Here is a 23,257-nt window from a genome sequence, read left to right as displayed (position 1 = left end):
GGAGGCCAGGGGAATGTGGCCGAGAGGGAAATGGATCAGTCAGAATAAAATGGTGGAGCAGACTTGATGGGCTGAATGACTTAATTCTGCTCCTATTTCTTATAGTCTTCTGGTCTCAGAGTCCTTTAAATGCCCCTAATGTAGCTGCCTCTACCACCACGTTCCACGTACCCACCACTGTTTGTGCAAAAAAACTTGGCTCTGACATCCCCCCCTATACTTTCCTCCAATCACCTTACAATGATGCCGTCGTCTATGAGCCATTTCCACCCAGGGGAAAAGTCTCTGGCTGTTCACTCAACCCATGCCTCTTATCATCTTGTACACCTCTATCAAGTCACCCCTCACCCTCCTTTGCTCCAAAGAGAAAACCCCTAACTCACTCGACCTTTCCTCGTAAGGGATGCTCTCTAATCCAGGCAGCATCCCAGTAAATCTCTGCTGCACCCTCTCTACAGCTTACGCCCCCTCATATTGGCCTGGGATAACATCTCTGATCATCTTGTATGTGCGGGCACTTACGTTGGCGTTGAGATGGGCGGCAATCTTGCCCAGACAGACGGTGGTATTGCAGCGGATGGGACCCTGATCGTCTTTGGTCTGCATGCGGGCGAAGTGCTTCATGAGCTCCATGTTCAGGTTGGCGTCGCTCAGCTTAGGGGCCAGCAACAACATTGACTGCAAGAAAGGACTTGTGTCAGGGCCAGAAGCAACCGCACATAACCTGGGCTCCCCAGCACTATCCAGATGGGCAGAATGGCCTGTCTCTGCTCCATAAGCCCCACAGTCACAGACCCCAGCCTACAGAGAGGAGGTGGAAGAGCTCAAGGGCTGGTGCCAGGCAAATAACCTCTTCCTCAATGTCAACAAGGCAAAGGAGATGGTTATCGACTTCAGGAAACTCACACCCCCTCTTTACTTCAGCTGCACAGCAGTGGAAACTGAGCAGTTTCAAACTCTCGGGAGAGCACATCTCGCACAACCTCTCATGGTCCCAGAGTACATCCTACACAATTGGGAAAGCTTACTAACATTTCTACTTTCTGAGGAGGCTGAGGTGAGCCGGACGAAGCATACCTATACGCATGTGATTTACAGGGGCGCAGTAGAGAGCTTACTAACAAGCTGCATCACGGCACGATACAGAAACTGCACAGGAAAGCTCTGCAGCGGACAGTCAAAATTGCCCAATGCAGTATCGGCACCAGCCTACCTGCCATCAAGGGCATATCTACAGAAAGGTGTTGCAAAAAGGGCCACCCACCCATTCCCACTCCCATCAGTGAGGAGGTTACACAGCATCCACACTGAGATCGAAAAACTCAGAATAACAGTGAGGCTGACCAACACCTGCACCCACTCACCCACCCCTCCGCACCCACTCACCCACCCCTCCGCACCCACTCACCCACCCCTCTGCACCCACTCACCCACCCCTCCACACCCCCAACCACCCCTCCGCACCCACTCACCCACCCCTCCGCACCCACTCACCCACCCCTCTGCACCCCCAACCACCCCTCCACACCCACTCACCCACCCCTCCACACCCACTCACCCACCCCTCCACGCCCCCAACCACCACTCCGCACCCACTCACACACCCCTCCGCACCCACTCACCCACCCCTCCGCACCCACTCACCCACCCCTCCGCACCCCCAACCACCCCTCCGCACCCACTCACCCACCCCTCCGCACCCACTCACCCACCCCTCCGCACCCCCAACCACCCCTCCGCACCCCCAACCACCCCTCCGCACCCACTCACCCACCCCTCCGCACCCACTCACCCACCCCTCCGCACCCCCAACCACCCCTCCGCACCCCCAACCACCCCTCCGCACCCACTCACCCACCCCTCCACTCCCCCAACCACCACCCCACACCCCCAACCACCCCTCCGCACCCCCAACCACCCCTCCGCACCCACTCACCCACCCCTCCGCACCCCCAACCACCCCTCCGCACCCCCAACCACCCCTCCACACCCACTCACCCACCCCTCCACTCCCCCAACCACCACTCCACACCCACTCACCCACCCCTCCGCACCCACTCACCCACCCCTCTGCACCCACTCACCCACCCCTCCGCACCCCCAACCACCTCTCCGCACCCCCAACCACCCCTCCGCACCCACTCACCCACCCCTCCGCACCCACTCACCCACCCCTCCGCACCCCCAACCACCCCTCCGCACCCCCAACCACCCCTCCGCACCCACTCACCCACCCCTCCGCACCCACTCACCCACCCCTCCGCACCCCCAACCACCCCTCCGCACCCCCAACCACCCCTCCGCACCCACTCACCCACCCCTCCGCACCCACTCACCCACCCCTCCGCACCCCCAACCACCCCTCCACACCCACTCACCCACCCCTCCACTCCCCCAACCACCACCCCACACCCCCAACCACCCCTCCGCACCCACTCACCCACCCCTCCACACCCACCCCTCCGCACCCACTCACCCACCCCTCCACACCCCCAACCACCACTACTTCATCATGTCCTGTCAGTCACCTTATGTACAGATACTTGTGCCTCGTGTCACTTCACGGACATGGTGGCTGCCCACCGTGTCTGACGATGACGGGAAACCACGGGAAACCTGTGCGGGAGAGTCTGTAAAGTGGAAACGCCGTTGCACTGGGGCAGTTTCCACTCTCTCAACCTCAGAAGTCCGGGTCCAGTGGTATGAACAAGCATCACAAACTGGGGTCTTCCTTGGGCAGTGGATGACCGTGACGTCCTCTGTGCCTTGTCATACCCTTTGCTCTCCCAGGAGCCTTTCAGATCCACCTTTTTTTGGCCGTTGGATCTCACTGAAGGTCTCATCCGCTCAGTCCGCCGGAGCTGACTTCACGCGTTCGGACCGGCATGTCCCTCTCTCACCGGGGTGTGAGGCCCACCAGCTACCCTCACCTGGCTTATCCCACCTGTCGAAGCGGTGCACTGGGGGTGGCTGCAAACAGATAACTGGAGCTACAGGTGAGAGCTGAGTGTTCAGTGGGGACCAAAGGTGAGGGAGCTGCCCCGGAATGGACACAACAAGCCCCTTCACCAGAGTGTTACCCCTCCCTGGACATACAATCAATGTATAAAACCTATTTTATCTATTGATATTTATTGTTTTTTTACTGTTGTGTTGTTCATCTTACTGTGTTTTTTTTGCTGCATCAGATGTGGAATAACAATTATTTTGTTCTCCTTCACACTGATGTACTGGAAGTGACATTAAACTATCTTGAATGAAGCCCACAACTGAAGATTCTGTTACACTCACTTTGACCGTCTGTTCCCTGATCGCTGGGTTAGTGTCCGTGAAGCCGTGGACGACGTGGGGGAAGATCTGGGAGTTGACAGTCGCTTCGTTGAGATATTGTATAAACTGCTCCATCTACAATGAGAAGCATCGAGCAGTCACTGCGTTGCTGCTACTGGGACTAAAACGCAGGGACGGTGTGGTTATAAACCTGATTCTGTGAGGTGGGTGAGCAGAGATGGGGAGGGGTGACACAACACAGGGACAGTGTGATTATAAACCTGATTCTGAGAGGTGGGTGAGCAGAGATGGGAAGGGTCACAAGGCAGGGACAGTGTGATTATAAATTTGATTCTGAGAGGGGAGAGCAGAGATCACAGAGTGGAGATGGGGAGGGGTGACATAACGCAGGGACGGTGTGGTTAGAAATCTGATTCTGAGAGGTGGGTGAGCAGAGATGGGGAGGGGTGACACAACACAGGGACAGTGTGATTATAAACCTGATTCTGAGAGGTGGGTGAGCAGAGATGGGAAGGGTCACAAGGCAGGGACGGTGTGATTATAAATCTGATTCTGAGAGGGGAGAGCAGAGATCACAGAGTGGAGATGGGGAGGGGTGACATAACGCAGGGACGGTGTGGTTAGAAATCTGATTCTGAGAGGTGGGCGAGCAGAGATGGGGAGGGATGACATAACACAGGGACAGTGTGATTATAAACCTGATTCTGAGAGGTGGGTGAGCAGAGATGGGAAGGGTCACAAGGCAGGGACTGGGTGATTATAAATCTGATTCTGAGAGGGGAGAGCAGAGATCACAGAGTGGAGATGGGGAGGGGTGACATAACTCAGGGACGGTGTGGTTATAAATCTGATTCTGAGAGGTGGGTGAGCAGAGATGGGGAGGGGTGACACAACACAGGGACAGTGTGATTATAAACCTGATTCTGAGAGGTGGGTGAGCAGAGATGGGAAGGGTCACAAGGCAGGGACCGTGTGATTATAAATCTGATTCTGAGAGGTGGGACAGCAGAGATCACAGAGTGGAGATGGGGAGGGTCACAAGGCAGGGACGGTGTGATTATAAATCTGATTCTGAGAGGGGAGAGCAGAGATCACAGAGTGGAGATGGGGAGGGGTGACATAACACAGGGACGGTGTGGTTAGAAATCTGATTCTGAGAGGTGGGTGAGCAGAGATGGGGAGGGGTGACACAACACAGGGACAGTGTGATTATAAACCTGATTCTGAGAGGTGGGTGAGCAGAGATGGGAAGGGTCACAAGGCAGGGACGGTGTGATTATAAATCTGATTCTGAGAGGGGAGAGCAGAGATCACAGAGTGGAGATGGGGAGGGGTGACATAACGCAGGGACGGTGTGGTTATAAATCTGATTCTGAGAGGTGGGTGAGCAGAGATGGGGAGGGGTGACACAACACAGGGACAGTGTGATTATAAACCTGATTCTGAGAGGTGGGTGAGCAGAGATGGGAAGGGTCACAAGGCAGGGACCGTGTGATTATAAATCTGATTCTGAGAGGTGGGACAGCAGAGATCACAGAGTGGAGATGGGGAGGGTCACAAGGCAGGGACGGTGTGATTATAAATCTGATTCTGAGAGGGGAGAGCAGAGATCACAGAGTGGAGATGGGGAGGGGTGACATAACGCAGGGACGGTGTGGTTAGAAATCTGATTCTGAGAGGTGGGTGAGCAGAGATGGGGAGGGGTGACACAACACAGGGACAGTGTGATTATAAACCTGATTCTGAGAGGTGGGTGAGCAGAGATGGGAAGGGTCACAAGGCAGGGACGGTGTGATTATAAATCTGATTCTGAGAGGGGAGAGCAGAGATCACAGAGTGGAGATGGGGAGGGGTGACATAACGCAGGGACGGTGTGGTTAGAAATCTGATTCTGAGAGGTGGGTGAGCAGAGATGGGGAGGGGTGACACAACACAGGGACAGTGTGATTATAAACCTGATTCTGAGAGGTGGGTGAGCAGAGATGAGAAGGGTCACAAGGCAGGGATGGTGTGGTTATAAATCTGATTCCGAGAGGTGGGAGAGCAGTGATCACACAGTGGAGATGGGGAGGGTTACGTGGCAGGGACAGTGTGGTTATAAATCTGATTCTGAGAAGTGGGTGAGCAGAGATCACAGAGTGGACAAGGGGAAGGGTGACACAACACAGGGTCGGTGTGGTTATAAATCTGATTGAGAGGTTGAACAGCAAAGATCACATTGTGGAGATGGGGAGGGTTAAATGGCAGAGACAGTGTAGTTATAAATCTGATTCTGAGAGATGGGAGAGCAGAGATCGCAGAGTGGAGGTGGAGAGGGGTGATATAATGCAGGGACTGTGTGGTTACCGACCTGCTGGAGAAGGCGAATCCTCATTGCCCTGTCTGTAGAGGAAAACATCTTAACCACAACGGGGATGATCTTCTGCTGGTATTCGTCAGCACTCAGGAACTTGCCCACCTGCAGAGAGAGCATGTCCTACAGGTAACAGCCTGTCCAAACGCAGTGGTGGTAACCTACACGATAATGCATGGCTGCTATATCCACAATCGGGTTCAATATCACCGGCATATGTGGTGAAATTTGTTAACTTTATAGCAGCAGTACAATGAAATACATGATCAATAAATATAAGAGAAAAAAACTGTTATGATAAGTATACATATGTATGACTATTAAATAGCTAAGTTAAAATAAGTCCTGCAAAAAAAAAAGACTAGAGATAAAAAAATCATCTCTCCCAGCCTTCTATACATGATTCAACATTTCAAGACTGGTACAGGAAGGGCAACAGGCACTTTAAAGGTCTTTTTAATAGACAACTGCTTTGATCATTTGAGCAACTGGCTGCAAAGCTGAACCTACCCAACACTCATTTCTTCAGATATTTGCAAATTAGACATTTTAACAGCCCTTTGATATCAAACTTCCCTGAGGCACCCGACACAAACGTCGTTGATATGTTTCTCTGCATGAATCCATTGCGCAAAGGTCTAATATCTGCTATTTGCAACAAGCTAGCAGCCCTGAGGCAAGCCCCCCTTGACAAAATTAAAACTGCCTGGGAGCAAGATTTAAATTTCTCACTGTCAGACGATGTATGGGATTCAGTTCTTAAGTTAGTTAACTCAACCTCTTTATGTGCCCGGCACTGCTTGTTACAGTTCAAGGTTGTACACAGGGCCCATATGTCTAAAATTAAATTATCTCGCATTTACCCAGTATGTTAATCCCTGCTGCGACAAATGCAAAAGGGGCAAGGCTTCCCTTATTCACATGTACTGGAAATGCCCTAGCTTGGAAAGATACTGGAAAGATGTTTTCCAAACTCTATCCCAAATATTTAATTATAATTTGGAAACTAACCCTTTGATCCCTCTTTTCAGAACCTCTGGAGAGGGGGACACGCACCTAAGTCCGACTAAACGTCGCACACTGTCTTTTGCTCTCTGTTGGCCAGGCGCGCAGTCTTGCTCAGGTGGAGGGACGCTGCCCCGCCCACCCACGCTCAGTGGCTCCGGGACATCGTGACCAGTCTACACCTTGAGAAGATCCATTATTCAATTCTCAACTCGGACATAAATTTCCAAAAGGTGTGGGGACCCTTTCTTGAATATTTTCAGAATTCCCAGCCACACTAAAGGTTTTCCTTTCCTCTGCACGTAAATCCCTGACTTCCAGTATTTCCCGGTAAAATTCTACGCACCCAGACTTGTAAACATACAACAGTCTATGTATTAGGAAAATACACCTTCCCTATACCAATGCAGCTCTGTGGGGACAAAGGTCCTGTTTAACCTTTTTCGCTAATGCAATGATGGCTTGGAGATGGGGATTGGGAGGGGTGGGTCAGGGCAGGGAGGCAACCAAAGCATGATTGTACTATGGGTGAATCTCTTTCATAGATGTGAATTGTACATTTGATACATTTGTTATGAACTGCACTAATCTCCTTTATACTATGCTCTCTTTATTTAAAAACCAATAAAAAATATTTGAAACAAGAAGTAGTGAGGTTCAATGGGTTCAATATCCATTCAGAAATCGAATGGCAGAGGGAAAGAAACTGTTCCTGACTCGTTGATGTTAAGAGTGATTTTTGGGTTTAGGCCATGTACATTTAACAAATGGATTTGGCTACCAGTCTTCTGTTCCTTGACAATGTACCGTGGATTGAGTTTGGAACAATGGATTCCTTAAAGCCCAGTCCAGACGCTGCTGGCGCCTGTGGGATGGATGCGAATCAGAAGGTGTGAAGTTTGTATGTAGCTTCAAAGGAAAGCATTGCCTATACTTTGTAAATATGGAATTGTCCTTTGTGTTTAGCAAATAAATATTGAGCCCCACGTTGGGCCGGCAGACCTTTCCACCGAAAGCGTCTCCGTATGATGCCTACTGTACCTTGTTTTGTCGAATAAAGAAGCTGCTTTATATCTATCAGTAACTCTCTCCTGTGATTTCATTCACACAACAACAGTTGAGTAAGTGCCTCCTTCCTGATGTTAACAGTGAGAAGAGGGCATGCCCTGGGTGGTGGGGTCCTTAATCATGGACACCGCCTTCCTAAGGCTCCGCTCCTTGAAAATGTCTTGGAAACTACGGATGCTAGTGCCCATGATGGATTTCACTAACTTTACACGTTTCTGCAAGTTACTTCGATCCTGCGCAGTAGCCCTCCACCCCCATACCAGAAGGTGCTGCAGCCAGAACGCTCTCCACAGTACACTTGTAGAAGTTTTCAAGTGTTTTCGCTGACAAACCAGATCTCCTCAAACTCCGAATGAAATATAGAAACATAGAAAACCTACAGCACAATACAGGCCCTTCAGCCCACAAAGCTGTGCCGAAATAACCAGTCTTGCTTCTTTATAGCTGCATCAATATGTTGGGACCAGAGTTATAGACACCCAGGAACTTGAAATTGCTCATTCTCTCCACCTCTGACCCTCTGAGGATTGGATTGTGTTCCCTTGTTTTACCCTTTCTGAAACCCACAGTCAGCTCTTTGGTCGTACTGACGCTGACCACTCATCTAACGGATAAATCTTGCTCCTGTAAGCTCTGATAGGAGAGGAGTGTGGACCACAGAAGAAAGGAAGGAACAGGGGAGGTGAGAAGAGGTAAAAGGTCAGAGCAGGGAATAGGTGAACGGGAGAGGGGGAAGAGATTTGTTCACCAGAAGGAGAAATCGATATTCATCCCATCAGGTTGAGGGCTACCCAGACGGAATACAAGGTGTTGTTCCTCCACCCTGTGGGTGGCCTCATCTAGGCACAAGAGAAGGCCACATCAGAACGGGAATGGGAACCAGAATTAAAACAGGAAGTCCCGTTTGAGGTGGATGGTTCTTTAATCCCAGTTGATGGAAGGTCAGTGAGCCCCTGGTGGGCAAAGGAAAGGCTTCAAAAATGACATCAAAATCCACCTGATGAAATTCAACATCACATCTAAAAGCTGGGAAGGCATTGCACTCAGCAGATACAGGTGGAGAAAATCTGTTCAGGTTAGTTTTTGATGTGCTGTAGACCAGGGTCTCCCTTTGGAGGCTTTATTGTTGCTGACATGGTGGGTGGTGGGCATGGCAATGCTGAGACTTTATGCTAGAGTAAGTTGGGGAGGGGGAGGATTGCTGCTGCTTGTGCATGGGGGAGGTGGAGAGGGGGGCTTCCCACTTCTTATGATTTTTTTCCCTTGTCATTCACCTTTGGGGCTTTTTCTTCTGCTTCAAGGATGTCTGCAGAGTGAGAATCTCAGGTTGTATACCCTCTGCAACCTTTGAATAATTGATGTCTTGGATGAATAGATTTAGGACACAGATGAGGAGGAACTGTTTTTCCCAGAGTAGTGAATCTATGGAAATCTCTGCCCAGGGAGGTGGTAGAGACTGCTTCATTCAATATATTCCAGGCACATTTACACAGATCAGAATTAGGCCATTCAACCCATCAAGTCTGCTCTGCCATTCTATTTTGGCTGATTTAATATCCATCTCAACCCCATTCTCCTGTTTTCTCCCCATAACATTTAACGGCCTTACTAACCAAGAACTTATCAACGTCTGCTTTAAATATATGCAATGACCTGGCTTGCACAGCCATTTGTGGCAATGAATTCCACAGATTCACCGCCCTCTGGCCAAAGAAATTCCTCATCCCTGTTCCAAAGGGACATCCTTGTAATCTGTGGCTGTGCCCTCTAATCTGAGACCCTCCACTACAGGAAACATCCTCTTCACATCCACGCTATCTAGGCCTTTCCATATTCCATTGATTTCAATGAGCTCCCCTCTCATCCTAACTAAATGAGCTTAAGTATTTTGTATCAGTCCTCACCATCAAAGACACAAGCAGTATGCCAGAAATTCACAGTGTCAGGGGGCAGAAGTGAGCGTAGATGCTATTAATAGGGAGAAGGTGCTTGGGAAGCGGAAAGGTCTGAAGGTAGACAAGTCACCTGGACCTGATGGACTACACCCCAGGGTTCTGAAAGAGATGACTGAAGAGATTGCGGAGGCATTAGTAATGATCTTTCAAGAATCACTAGATCCTGGAATGGTTCCAGAGTACTGGACAACTGCAAATGTCACTCCACTCTTCAAAAGGGAGGAATTCAGAAGAAAGGAAATTATAGGCCAGTTAGCCTAACATCAGTGGTTGGGAAGATGTTGGAGTCCATTGTTAAGGATGAGGCTTCCAGGTACTTAGGGGTGCATGTGATAAAACCGGCCACAGTCAGCATAGTTTTCTTAAGGGGAAACCTTGCCTGACAAATCTGGTCGAAATAACAAGCAGGATAGACAAAGGAGAATTAGGAGGCCTCTGACAAGGTGCCACACATGAGACTGTTTAACAAGATGGTATTACAGGAGAGATTCTAGCATGGATAAAGGATTAGCTGGTTGGCAGGAGGCTGAGAGTGGGAACACAGGGAGCCATTTCTGATTGGCTGCCGGTGTTCTGTAAGGATCAGCATCGGACCGTTTCTTTTTACATTACATGTCAATGATTTGGATGGTGATATCGATGGCTTTGCGGACAAGTTTGTGGACGATACTGTACGAAGACCGGTAATGTTGAGGAACAGGGAAGCTGCAGAAGGGTTCAGACAGATTAGGAGAATGGGCAAAGAAGTGACAGATAGAATATAGCACAGGGAAGTGTACGGCCATGCACTTTGGTAGAGGAATAAAAGTGTAAACTATTTTCTAAAAGAGAAAAAAATTAAAAAAAAAAAATCAGACAGCGAAGGGACAAAGAAGATAAAGAGTACTCTTGCACGATTCCCTTAAGATTAACTTGCAGGCCGAGTCTGTGGCAAGGAAGGAAATGCAATGTTAACATTCACTTCAAGAGGACTAGAATATAAAAGCAAAGATGCTTTGCTGAGTCTTTGTAAGGCATTGGTTAGCCCACATTTGGAATATGGTGAGCACTTTGAGGACCCTTATCTAAAAGAAGATATGGTGGCATTGGAGAGGATTTCCGGGAATGAAAGGAGGAACACTTGAGGGGCATTTGATGGCTCTGGGCACGTACCTGCTGGAGTTTAGAAGAATGAGGGTGGATCTCATTGAAACTTACTGAAGATAGCCTAGGTGGTCTGGATGTGGAGAGGGTGCTCCCGATAGTCGGAGACTCTCGGACCAGAGGGCACAGCCTCAGAATAGAAGGACATCTCTTTAGAACAGAGATGAGGAGGAATTTCTTTAGCCCAAGGGTGGTGAATCTGTAGAATTCATTCCCACAGATGGCTGTGGAGGCCAAGTCATTGGGTATATTTAAAGCGGAGGTTAATAGGTTCTTAATTAGTCAGGGCATCAAAGGTTACAGGGAGAAGACAGGAGAATGGGGTTGAGAGGGATAATAAATCAGGCATGATGGAATGGCAGAGCAGACTTGATGGGCTGAATGACTTAGTGTCGTACTGTCTTATGGTCTATCCACGTACCTGTCCAAGTGTCTTTAAACATCGTTATCATACCTGCCTCAACCCCTTCCTCTGGCAGCTTGTTCCACATAAAAAAGAAACTGCCCCTCAGGGTCCCGTAAAATCTTTGTCCTCTCACCTACAGCACACTTGCACCCAACACCACAGGCCAACACTGATGACGACAGCTTGTACCACGGCACGATCCCGAGACATATGCCCTACCGCAGAGATGCGACCTACTTTGAACAGAGGAGCAAGGATGATTGCCCCAGCATTGCCGAACTCAAACGCCGTTAGCAGCTGTGGTAAGATCTTGTGCTTGCAGAAGTCCTCGGGGAAACTGTCAAGCTGCGAACTCAGCTCTGCGAAGAAGGTCTGTCGTTCAGCCGGCTCCTTAATCTGGGGATTGGAAGCAGAGAGCAGGGAATGGCTATCCTCAGGTACAGAGAACTCCAGAGTCTGTCTACTCTCCTCACTGCCTCAGTAAAGCAATCAACCTGATCAAAACTTCCACCCACCCGTCACCCCCTCTCCTCCCCCCCATCGAACAGAAGATAAAACACCCACCCGACACCCCCTCTCCTCCCCCCATCGAACAGAAGATAAAACACCCACCCGACACCCCCTCTCCTCCCCCCATCGAACAGAAGATAAAACACCCACCCGACACCCCCTCTCCTCCCCCCCATCGAACAGAAGATAAAACACCCACCTGACACCCCCTCTCCTCCCCCCCATCGAACAGAAGATAAAACACCCACCCGACACCCCCTCTCCTCCCCCCCATCGAACAGAAGATAAAACACCCACCTGACACCCCCTCTCCTCCCCCCCCCCATCAAACAGAAGATAAAAAAGCCTGAAAGCATGTACCAGCAGGCTGAAGGATAGGTTCCAACATGCACACTCAAGGACCCTCTGCAAAGACCGACACACGCTTCAGAACCCTCAAAATATTGACACACTCCCCAGACCTCTGTAAATACTGAAACCACACACTCACCAGAACCCTCTGTAAATACTGACACGACACACTCACCAGAAACCACTGTAAATACTGACACGACAAACTCCCCAGAACCTCTGTAAATACTGACACGACACACTCCCCAGAAACCTCTGTAATTACTGACACGACACACTCCCCAGAAACCTCTGTAAATACTGACACGACACACTCCCCAGAAACCTGTAATTACTGACACGACACACTCCCCAGAAACCTCTGTAAATACTGACACGACACACTCACCAGAACCCGCTGTAAATACTGACATGACAAACTCCCCAGAACCTCTGTAAATACTGACACGACACACTCCCCAGAAACCTCTGTAAATACTGAAATGACACACTCCCCAGAAACCTCTGTAAATACTGACACGGCACACTCCCCAGAAACCTCTGTAAATACTGAAATGACACACTCCCCAGAATCTCTGTAATACTGACACGACACACTCCCCAGAACCCTCTGTAAATACTGAGACAACACACTCCCCAGAAACCTCTGTAAATACTGACACGACACACTCCCCAGAACCCTCTGTAAATACTGACACGACACACTCCCCAGAAACCTCTGTAAATACTGAAAACACACACTCCCCAGAAACCTCTGTAAATACTGACACGACACACTCCCGAGAAACCTCTGTAAATACTGACACGACACACTCCCCAGAAACCTCTGTAAATACTGAAAACACACACTCCCCAGAAACCTCTGTAAATACTGACACGACACACTCCCTAGAAACCTCTGTAAATACTGAGACAACACACTCCCCAGAAACCTCTGTAAATACTGAAATCACACACTCCCCAGAAACCTCTGTAATACTGACACGACAAACTCCCGAGAAACCTCTGTAAATACTGACACGACACACTCCCCAGAATCTCTGTAAATACTGACATGACACACTCCCCAGAACCCGCTGTAAATACTGACACGACACACTCCCCAGAAACCTCTGTAAATACTGAAATCACACACTCCCCAGAAACCTCTGTAATACTGACACGACACACTCCCGAGAAACCTCTGTAAATACTGACACGACACACTCCCCAGAATCTCTGTAAATACTGACATAACACACTCCCCAGAACCCGCTGTAAATACTGACACGACACACTCCCTAGAAACCTCTGTAAATACTGAGACAACACACTCCCCAGAAACCTCTGTAAATACTGACATGACACACTCCCCAGAACTCGTTGTAAATACTGACATGACAAACTCCCCAGAACCTCTGTAAATACTGAAATGACGCACTCCCCAGAATCTCTGTAATACTGACACGACACACCCCGAGAGGTCTATGTGAGTGTAAAGTGTCAGGTTGATGATGGAGTAGGTTAAAAGTCAGTACAATATTATGGGCTGAAAGGTCTGCACTGAGCTGCACAGTTCTCTGTTCTATGAAACGTAGTGAGCAACATGGACTGAAACACCCCTCAACCTCAGACAGTGAGTGATTGGCAGTGGGAAGGCAGGCACAGGTTGAATTACCCTGCACCTGAGACAGTGTGTGATGGGGGGGGGGTGATGGGGGGGGGGGGGACACGGTCTGAATTACCCCTGAACCTTAGACAGTGAGTGACAGGGAGACACTGACTGAATTACCCCCGAACCTCAGACAGTGAATGACGGGGGAGATACAGATCCAATTACTCCTGAACCTCAGACAGTGAGTGACAGGGAGACACTGATTGAATTACCCCCGAACCTCAGACAGTGAGTGATGGGGAGACACTGACTGAATTACCCCCGAACCTCAGACAGTGAGTGATGAGGAGACACTGATTGAATTACCCCCGAACCTCAGACAGTGAGTGATGGGGAGACACTGACTGAATTACCCCCGAACCTCAGACAGTGAGTGATGAGGAGACACTGACTGAATTACCCCCGAACCTCAGACAGTGAGTGACAGGGAGACACTGACTGAATTACCCCCGAACCTCAGACAGTGAGTGACAGGGAGACACTGACTGAATTACCCCCGAACCTCAGACAGTGAATGACGGGGGAGATACAGATCCAATTACTCCTGAACCTCAGACAGTGAGTGACAGGGAGACACTAACTGAATTACCCCCGAACCTCAGACAGTGAGTGATGGGGAGACACTGACTGAATTACCCCCGAACCTCAGACAGTGAATGACGGGGGAGATACAGATCCAATTACTCCTGAACCTCAGACGGAGTGACAGGGAGACACTGACTGAATTACCCCCGAACCTCAGACAGTGAGTGATGGGGAGACACTGACTGAATTACCCCCGAACCTCAGACAGTGAATGACGGGGAGATACAGATCCAATTACTCCTGAACCTCAGACAGTGAGTGACAGGGAGACACTGACTGAATTACCCCCGAACCTCAGACAGTGAGTGATGGGGAGACACTGACTGAATTACCCCTGAACCTCAGACAGTGAATGATGGGGGAGATACAGATCCAATTACCCCCGAACCTCAGACAGTGAGTGACAGGGAGACACTGACTGAATTACCCCTGAACCTCAGACAGTGAGTGATGGGGAGACACTGACTGAATTACCCCCGAACCTCAGACAGTGAATGACGGGGGAGATACAGATCCAATTACTCCTGAACCTCAGACAGTGAGTGACGAGGAGAAGCCCAACCTGCATGCCTTTACACAAGCGGGGCACTATACCCCTCACCGAGGTTTCTAGCCTGGACTGACCTGAATCTCCTCTAGGAATAGGTTGGTTTCTATGAAAGTGTTGTTCATGAAACCATTGGGCTTGCGGCAGTTCTGCAGAAACTTGGCTGGGTTCGGCCGTATTTTTGGATTGGCTCCAACAAGCTCACAGTAATGTGGGACGAGCTGCTTGGGGATCTGCAAAGACAGAAGAGAGAATCATTGGGATTTGCTGATCACCAGCCCCAAACGTGACAAACCTCCAGCTGGTTCCGGCAAAACACCCTGAGACAATCCTCCCGTGTTTCAGTCCATAGACACTTGCAGGTCCTTGGTATCTTTCCTCCTGACCTTCACAGGACCCATAACTGTAGGAGCAGCATAGTAGATCCCTGCTTCACACCAGAACCTTTCAGCCAGTTAGTAAATAGCAGCAACTGTTGACAGCAGGTGATGAGGTGGTGTACAGGACTGAGATACCCTCAGTGGCCAGTTTATTAGATGGAGGAGTGGAACCCGGTGGGGTGGTGTGATGCTGTAGCCCAACCACTTTAAGATGATCTTCTGCACACACTGTTGTATGAGTTACTGTCGCCTTCCAGTCAGCTTTTACCAGTGCCACTATCCTCCTCAGACCTCTCTCATTAACAAGTCATTTTCGCCTACTTAACTGCCACTCACTGGATGTTTTTCGCACCATTCCCTGTAAACTCTTGAGACTGTTGTGCATGATCTCCCAGCAGATCAACAGTTTCTTAGATAGCACCCCATATGGCACCAATAATCATTCCACGGTCAAAGTCACTTGGATGACATTTCTTCCCCATTCTGATGTTCGATCTGAAGGACAGCTGAACCTCTTGACCATGTTTGCATGCTTTTATGCACTGAGCTGCTGCAAGGTGATTGGCTGAATAGATATTTGCATTAACGAGCAGGCGTAACGACAAAAGTGACCACCGAGTGTAGATCAGTTCGTTAAATGGTGTCTCAACAACTTAGCACTGAACACCAGCAAGATCAAGGAAGAGCAAGTCAGGAGAACAGACATCAGTCCTCATTGAGGAGTTGGCAGTAAGAAGGTTGAGCATAGAAAACATAGAAAACCTACAGCACAATACAGGCCCTTTGGCCCACAAAGTTGTGCTGAACATGTTCCTACCTTAGAAATTACTAGGCCTACCCATAGCTTTCTATTTTCCTAAGCTCCATGTACCTATCCAAAAGTCTCTCAAAAGACCCTATCGTATCTGCCTCCACCACCGTTGCCAGCAGTCCATTCCACACACTCACCACTCTCTGCGTAAAAATCTTAACCCTGACATCTCCTCTGTACCTACTCCCCAATACCTTAAACCTGTGTCCTCTTGTGGCAACCCTTTCAGCCCTGGGAAAAAGCCTCTGACTGTCCACACGATCAATGCCTCTGAACATCTTATACATCTCTATCAGGTCACCTCTCATCCTCCGTCGCTCCAAGGAGAAAAGGCTGGGTTCACTCAACCTGTTTTCATAAGGCATGCTCCCCAATCCAGACAATATCCTTGTAAATCTCCTCTGCACCCTTTCTATGGTTTCCACATCCTTCTGTAGTGAGGCAACCAGAACTGAGCACAGTACTCCAAGAGGGGTCTGACCAGGGCCCTATATAGCTGCAACATTACCTCTCGGCTCTTAAACTCAATCCCACGATTGATGAAGGCCAATACATCGTATGCCTTCTTAACCACAGAGTCAACCTGCACAGCTGCTTTAAGCGTCCTATGGACTCGGACCCCAAGATCCCTCTGATCCTCCACACTGCCAAGAGTCTTACCATTAAGACTATATTCTGCCATCATATTTGACCTACCAAATGAACCACTTCACACTTATCTGGGTTGAACTCCATCTGCCACTTCTCAGCCCAGTTAGTCAGAGCAGTTACGAATACTACATGCGGGAGGAACTCAGCAAGTCAGGCAGCAGCTATGGAGAGGAATACACTGTCAACATTTCTGGCCGAGATCTTTTTTCAGGACTGGTAAGGAAGGGGAAAGAAGCCAAAATAAGGTGGTGGAGGAGGGGAAGGCAAAGGAGTACAAACTGGCAGGTGACAGGCGAGACCAGATGAGGGGCAAGATGGGAGGTGATAGGTGGAAATGGTAAAGGGTTGAAGCAGGATGCTCACAGACAGCAGAGGGAATTGACTTGGTTCGCTGTGCTGCAATACTGTTACATTAACCACTACGCTGCCGTACCACCCCATTTTCCAAAGTTCTGGAAAAGCTGCTGGTCTAGCACGAAACTCCGAGGGTGTTGTTTTATTGGGGATTTAGTGGATAAGCCGAGTTATAAAATTCAGAGGCGGTCATTTGAAACCAAACTGTGTGGAAGTCTCCTCCAGAGGGCAGTGGATCTTTGCAGTTCTCTGCCTGAGGTTGGTGAAGACCAGATAATTAAATTTATTTATGATGGAGGTCGATAGTTATCAGAATCAGGTTTAGAAGCTGACGTGTTGTTTTGTAGCAGCAGGACAGTGCAATACATAGATGTCACTGAAAGTTACATTGAGAAATACAGTGGATTGGGCCATCGGTTAATCAGAGCGGCCACCAAAGAAATAAGCCTCCAAAGAGAAAAAGGCCAAACTCACTCAACCTATTCTCGTAAGGCATGCTCTCCAATCCAGGCAATATCCTTGTAAGTCCTCTCGGTGCTTTTTCTACAGTATCCACATCTTTCCTGTACTGTGGTGACCAGAACTGAGTGCAGTACTCCAAGTGGGGTCTGACCAAGGCCTTATATAGCTGTACCATTACTTCACGTCTCTTGAACTCAATCGCACGGTTGATGAAGGCCAAAACTCCATATGCTTTCTGAACCACACTACACACAGCTTTGAGCGTCCTATCAACACAGACCCCAAGATCTCACTGATCCTCCACACTGCCAAGAGTCTTACCATTAAGACTATATTCTGTCTTCAAATTTGACCTACCAACATGAACCACCTCACACTTATCTGGTTTGAAGTCCATCTGCCACTTCTCAGCCCAGTCCTGCATCCTATCGATGTCCCACTGTAACCTCTGACAACCCTCCAGATTATCCACAACACCCTCAACTTTCGTGTCATCAGCAAACTTACTAATCCACTCTTCTACTTCCTCATCCAGGTCATTTATAAAAATCAGCAAGAGGAGGGGTCCCAGAACAGATCCATGCGGAACTCCATTGGTCACCGTCCTCCATGCAGGATATGAACCACTTACAACCACCCTTTGCCTTCTATGGGCAAGCCAATTCTGGATCTACAAAGCAAGGAATCCTTGGATCCCATGCCTCCTTACTTTCTGAATGAGCCTCACATGGAGAACCCTATCAAATGCCTTATTGAAATCCATATACACTACATCCACTGCTCTACCTTTATCAATGTGTTTTGTTACATCCTCAAAGAATTCAATCAAGTTCGTAAGGCATGACCTGTCCTTGACAAAGCCACACTGACTATCCCTAATCAGATTATGTCTCTCCAAATGTTCATAAACCCTGCTTCTCAAGATCTTCTGCAACAACTTGCCCACCAATGAAGTTAGACTCACTGGTCCATAATTTTCTGGGTTTTCTATACTCCCTTTCCTGAACAAGGGAACAACGTCTGCAACCTTCCAATCCTCTGGTTCTTTTCCCATCCATATTGATGATGTAAATATCATCGCCAGAGGCTCACTCTCCCCCCTCGCTTCCCACAGTAGCCTGAGGTACATCTCATCTGAGCCCAGCAACTTATCTAATTTAGTATTTTTCAAAATCTCCAGCACATCCTCTTTCTTAATGTCTATGTGCTCTGCTGTAAGTCATCCCCACAACGGCTAAGGTCCTTCTCACTGGTGAATACTGAAGCAAAATATTCATTAAGTACTTTCACTACCTCCTCCGGCTCCGTCCACGTTTCCGCTCTCGCTCCTGATTGCTCCGATTCTCACATGGCTCATCCTCTTGCTCTTTACATACTTGTAGAAAGTCCTAATCCTATCCTGCTCGCCAAGGCCTCCTCATAGTCCCTTCCAGCTCTCCTAATTTCACTCTTGAGTTCCTTCCTGGCACCCTTGTAATTTTCTAAAGCAATTTGCCTCTTTTCCATTTTTTTAAAAACTATTTCCATTAAACTTTGGCTAATTGGGATGGCGCTTAAATGGGCCAAAATGTACTGGTCCTGATGTGTCCCACTGTACATACAAAACAAGCAATGCAAGAAGAGAGCAAGATAGTAAGGCAGTGCTCATGGACCGTTCAGAAATCTGATTATAGAGGAAACACCACACTTCGTCTCGCTAAACTGACTACATCATTTAAACAATCAGTCTAGGTTCAAAGAAGTAAGTGACCATCTGTGGTAATGCCTTCTACAAAAGCTATCTGGAGTCGGGTGTTCCAATCAATGAGATGAGATTGGAGGTGTGGGTTGTAGAGGTACCTTGCCTGATGAAACAGACACACAAAGTCAGATTACTGACAGAGCCTGCTCTTCTCAAGAAAGATCTGTTCATGTGCATTAACAACTTTCAGAGGACCTTAGAAGAATTGTAGAGCTGCATGGAGCTAGAAAAGGCTACAAAAACATTTTTAAAGACCTGTGTGTTCATCAGTCCACAGTAAGATGAATTGTCTACAAATGGAGGAAACTCAGTACTGTTGCTATTCTCCCTGGGAGTGGACATCATGCAAAGATCACACCAGGAGGACAATGTGTAATGCTGAAGGAGGTGAAAAAGAACCCAGGGGTAACAGCAAAAGATCTGCAAAAAATCTCCAGAACTTGCTAAAGTCTCTGTTCAATGTGTCCGCTATAAGAAAACCACCGAACAAGAATGGTGTTCATGGAAGGACACCACGGAGGAAACCGCTGCTCTCCAAAAAAAAAAAATTGCTGCATGTTTCAAGTTTGCAAAAGACCACCTGGATGTTCTACAATGCTTCTGGGATTGAGATGCTGTGGCATGACCTGAAGAGGGCTGTTCATTCAAGGTATTCCAGAACTGAAACAGTTTTGTACCTCCGTGCCATTGTGCAAGTCTGATCAGCAGCTACAGGAAACATTTGGTGGGTGTTATTGCTGCTAACATCCTCTTAGAAACATTTCGAATGTTGAAAGGCAGGGACAGAGTGGATGTGGCAAAGTTGTTTCCCATGATGGGGGAGTCTAGTACGAGAGGGCATGACTTAAGGACTGAAGGGCGCCCATTCAGAACAGAGATGCGAAGAAATTTTTTTAGCCAGAGGGCGGTGAATCTGTGGAATTTATTGCCACAGGTGGCAGTGGAGGACAAGTCATTGGGTGTATTTTAAGGTATCTGAGTAGTCAGGGCATCAAAGGTTATGGTGAGAAGGCGGGGGAGTGGGATTAAATGGGAGAATGGATCAGCTCATGATAAAGTGGCGCAGCAGACTCGATGGGCCGAATGGCCGACTTCTGCTCCTTTGTCTTATGGTGTAAAGGAGATTCCACCAATTATTAAATACAAGGGTCCACATACTTTTTCCAACCTGGACTGTAACTAATGTGTTCAATAAAAACATGAGAAGTACAATTGTTTGTAATGTTTTTAGTTTGGGCAGATTGTGTGTGTCTATTATTGTGACTTAGATGAAGATCAGACCACATTTCATGAGTAATTAATGCAGAAAAACAGGTAATTGCAAAGTGTTCACAAACTTTTTCTTGCAACCGTACATGTAGGATGAACTTTGAGCATGACCCCAAGGGAAGATCTTGGGGACTGCAAGGTCTTCCCCATTAATGCAGCAAGGGAATCAGCCTTTGAACTTTCAGATATAGTAGCAGAATTAGGCCATCTGGCTGCTCATTAGAGCAGGCATTGCTGAGTAAACGTGTAAAATGATTGTATTAAATGTTTCTGCCAGTCTCAAATACAAACACATTGTGAAGTTACCCTTGTCCATCCTGGTGATGACATGTACCTATGGTGGGGTAGTTATGGGCTGCTGGTTTGTATTAAGGAGCAGGTTGGGGTTATTTGAAAATGACTGAATATTTTTAAATTCATACTGAGGAGGGACGAGGACTGACCTTTCCGAGGGAGCGGAGGGAGGACAGTCTCGGCAGTGGTCCGTTGAAAATCTCCCAGATCAGGCAGCCCAGACGCCACATATCGGCTGACCTGGAACAAGAGTAGGAGTCAGTCAAGTCCAGAGTTACACTACCCGATCTTGAAACACAGCCTGCTCAGTATCAAAGGACACATGGCCACAACGTACAGAGCTGCTCCAAAAGGGCAGGGAAACTTTTCTTATAAACTTCCCTTGGACTCCATGGAGACTGGCTGAGTCGGTGAAGTTGCTACTTTGTCAACTCCTCTCTGGCACCAACGTCAAACACTGTCAGCTGACCTCACACCAGTAACTAAAGACACGACCAACTGAGCAAAATAATATTGAGTACCTGAACACGACATTATCAGGGACAGGGCATAGACACAGAGTGAAGCTCCCTCCACACCGTCCCATCACACACTCCAGGGGTCAGACACAGAGTGAAGCTCCCTCCACACCGTCCCATCACACACTCCCGGGGTCAGACACAGAGTGAAGCTCCCTCTACCCCGTCCCATCACACACTCCCGGGTCAGACATAGAGTGAAGCTCCCTCCACACCGTCCCATCACACACTCCGAGGGTCAGATATAGAGTGAAATTCCCTCCACACCGTCCCATCACACACTCCCAGGGTCAAATATAGAGTGAAATTCCCTCCACACCGTCCCATCACACACTCCCGAGGTCAGACACAGAGTGAAGCTCCCTCCACACCGTCCCATCACACACTCCCGGGTCAGATATAGAGTGAATTTCCCTCCACACCGTCCCATCACACACTCCCGGGGTCAGACACAGAGTGAAGCTCCCTCCACACCGTCCCATCACACACTCCCGGGGTCAGACACAGAGTGAAGCCTCCTCCACACCGTCCCATCACACTCCCGGGGTCAGACACAGAGTGAAGCCTCCTCCACACCGTCCCATCACACTCCCGGGGTCAGACACAGAGTGAAGCCTCCTCCACACCGTCCCATCACACTCCCGGGGTCAGACACAGAGTGAAGCCTCCTCCACACCGTCCCATCACACACTCCCGGGGTCAGACACAGAGTGAAGCCTCCTCCACACCGTCCCATCACACACTCCCAGGGTCAGACACAGAGTGAAGCTCCCTCCACACCGTCCCATCACACACTCCCGGGGTCAGACACAGAGTGAAGCCTCCTCCACACCGTCCCATCACACTCCCGGGGTCAGACACAGAGTGAAGCTCCCTCCACACCGTCCCATCACACACTCCCGGGGTCAGACACAGAGTGAAACTCCCTCCACGCTGTCCCATCACACACTCCCCAGGTCAGACTCAGAGTGAAGCTCTTTCTACATCATCTGATCACACATCAGCTGGAATCTTCCATATGTCAACATCACTTATCCTTGCCACCGGGAGCTGCCATGTACCACCCCACAGCAGCACCGGGAGCTTCTGTGTACACTCCCCACCCCACCCCCCCGCAGCAACAGGAGGATGAGGCCCTTTGTATGGTGATTTACCATTTCTCCCCTCTGCTTGCATTCGTGTCTGTCTTCTCTGGCGGGTCGTACTTGTCAAGCTCCGGGAAGCCCTTCAGGGTCGGCAGTGTGTCTCCCTGCACTGGGTACATGTAGTCAAGGCCACCCAGCTTCCACTCGCCCGCACGGTCCACGAACACGGCCACCATGCACACGTTGTTGTGGATCAGGTTGCAATCGTTCACGAGGAAAGACAAGGCTTTCTGAAAGACAGAAGACGCTACATCCAGCACTGATTATGCTAAGATTAACAAGGACAGAATATGAACAACATCCTAGAAACGTGTTGGATTAGAGTGTAGAATTGTTATTTCAAAGTTCAAAATAAATTTATTATCAAAGTGCATAAACATCACCATGTACAACCCCGAGGTTCAACCTCTTGTGGGCGTTCACAGTAAATACACAACAGAATCAATAGAAGACCGTATCCAATGCAATAGACAAACAGCCAGTGTGCAAACAGCAACAAACTGTGCAAATACAAAGAGAGAGAAAGAAAACCCAAAATAATAATAGTAATAAATAAATAAGAAATCAATGCTGAGAACATGATTTGTAGAGACCTTGAAAGTGAGTCTGTAGGTCGTGGAGTCAGTTCAGTGTTGTGGCGAGTAAAGCTATCCACACCGGTTCAGGAGCCTGACGGGTGAGGGAAAATAACTGCTCCTCGTTATTTTTTTCTTGCAGTTTAACTTTCCACTGCTTATTATATTTGTACAGAATCACCAATATAG

General features: G+C 48.8%; 1 protein-coding gene across 2 annotated transcripts in view; it reads right to left on the bottom strand.

Annotated features, from left to right (window-relative positions):
• Positions 1–23,257, bottom strand: part of scyl1 (SCY1-like, kinase-like 1) — a 65,605-nt gene that overhangs the window by 26,612 nt on the left and 15,736 nt on the right. For both annotated transcript variants that reach the window (XM_063036419.1, XM_063036420.1), the window contains exons 4-10: positions 22,503–22,723; positions 20,980–21,070; positions 14,946–15,101; positions 11,459–11,617; positions 5,642–5,749; positions 3,292–3,405; positions 523–678 (exon numbers count right to left, since the gene is read on the bottom strand). In XM_063036419.1, coding sequence (XP_062892489.1) covers positions 523–678; positions 3,292–3,405; positions 5,642–5,749; positions 11,459–11,617; positions 14,946–15,101; positions 20,980–21,070; positions 22,503–22,723 — 1,005 coding nt within the window. The remainder of the gene's footprint in view (positions 1–522; positions 679–3,291; positions 3,406–5,641; positions 5,750–11,458; positions 11,618–14,945; positions 15,102–20,979; positions 21,071–22,502; positions 22,724–23,257) is intronic.

This window comes from Mobula hypostoma, chromosome 30, assembly GCF_963921235.1.
Source record: "Mobula hypostoma chromosome 30, sMobHyp1.1, whole genome shotgun sequence".
NCBI lineage: Eukaryota > Metazoa > Chordata > Chondrichthyes > Myliobatiformes > Myliobatidae > Mobula > Mobula hypostoma.
The sequence above is the reverse complement of the archived record's forward strand: the minus strand, read 5'-3'. Positions and strand labels throughout refer to the sequence as shown.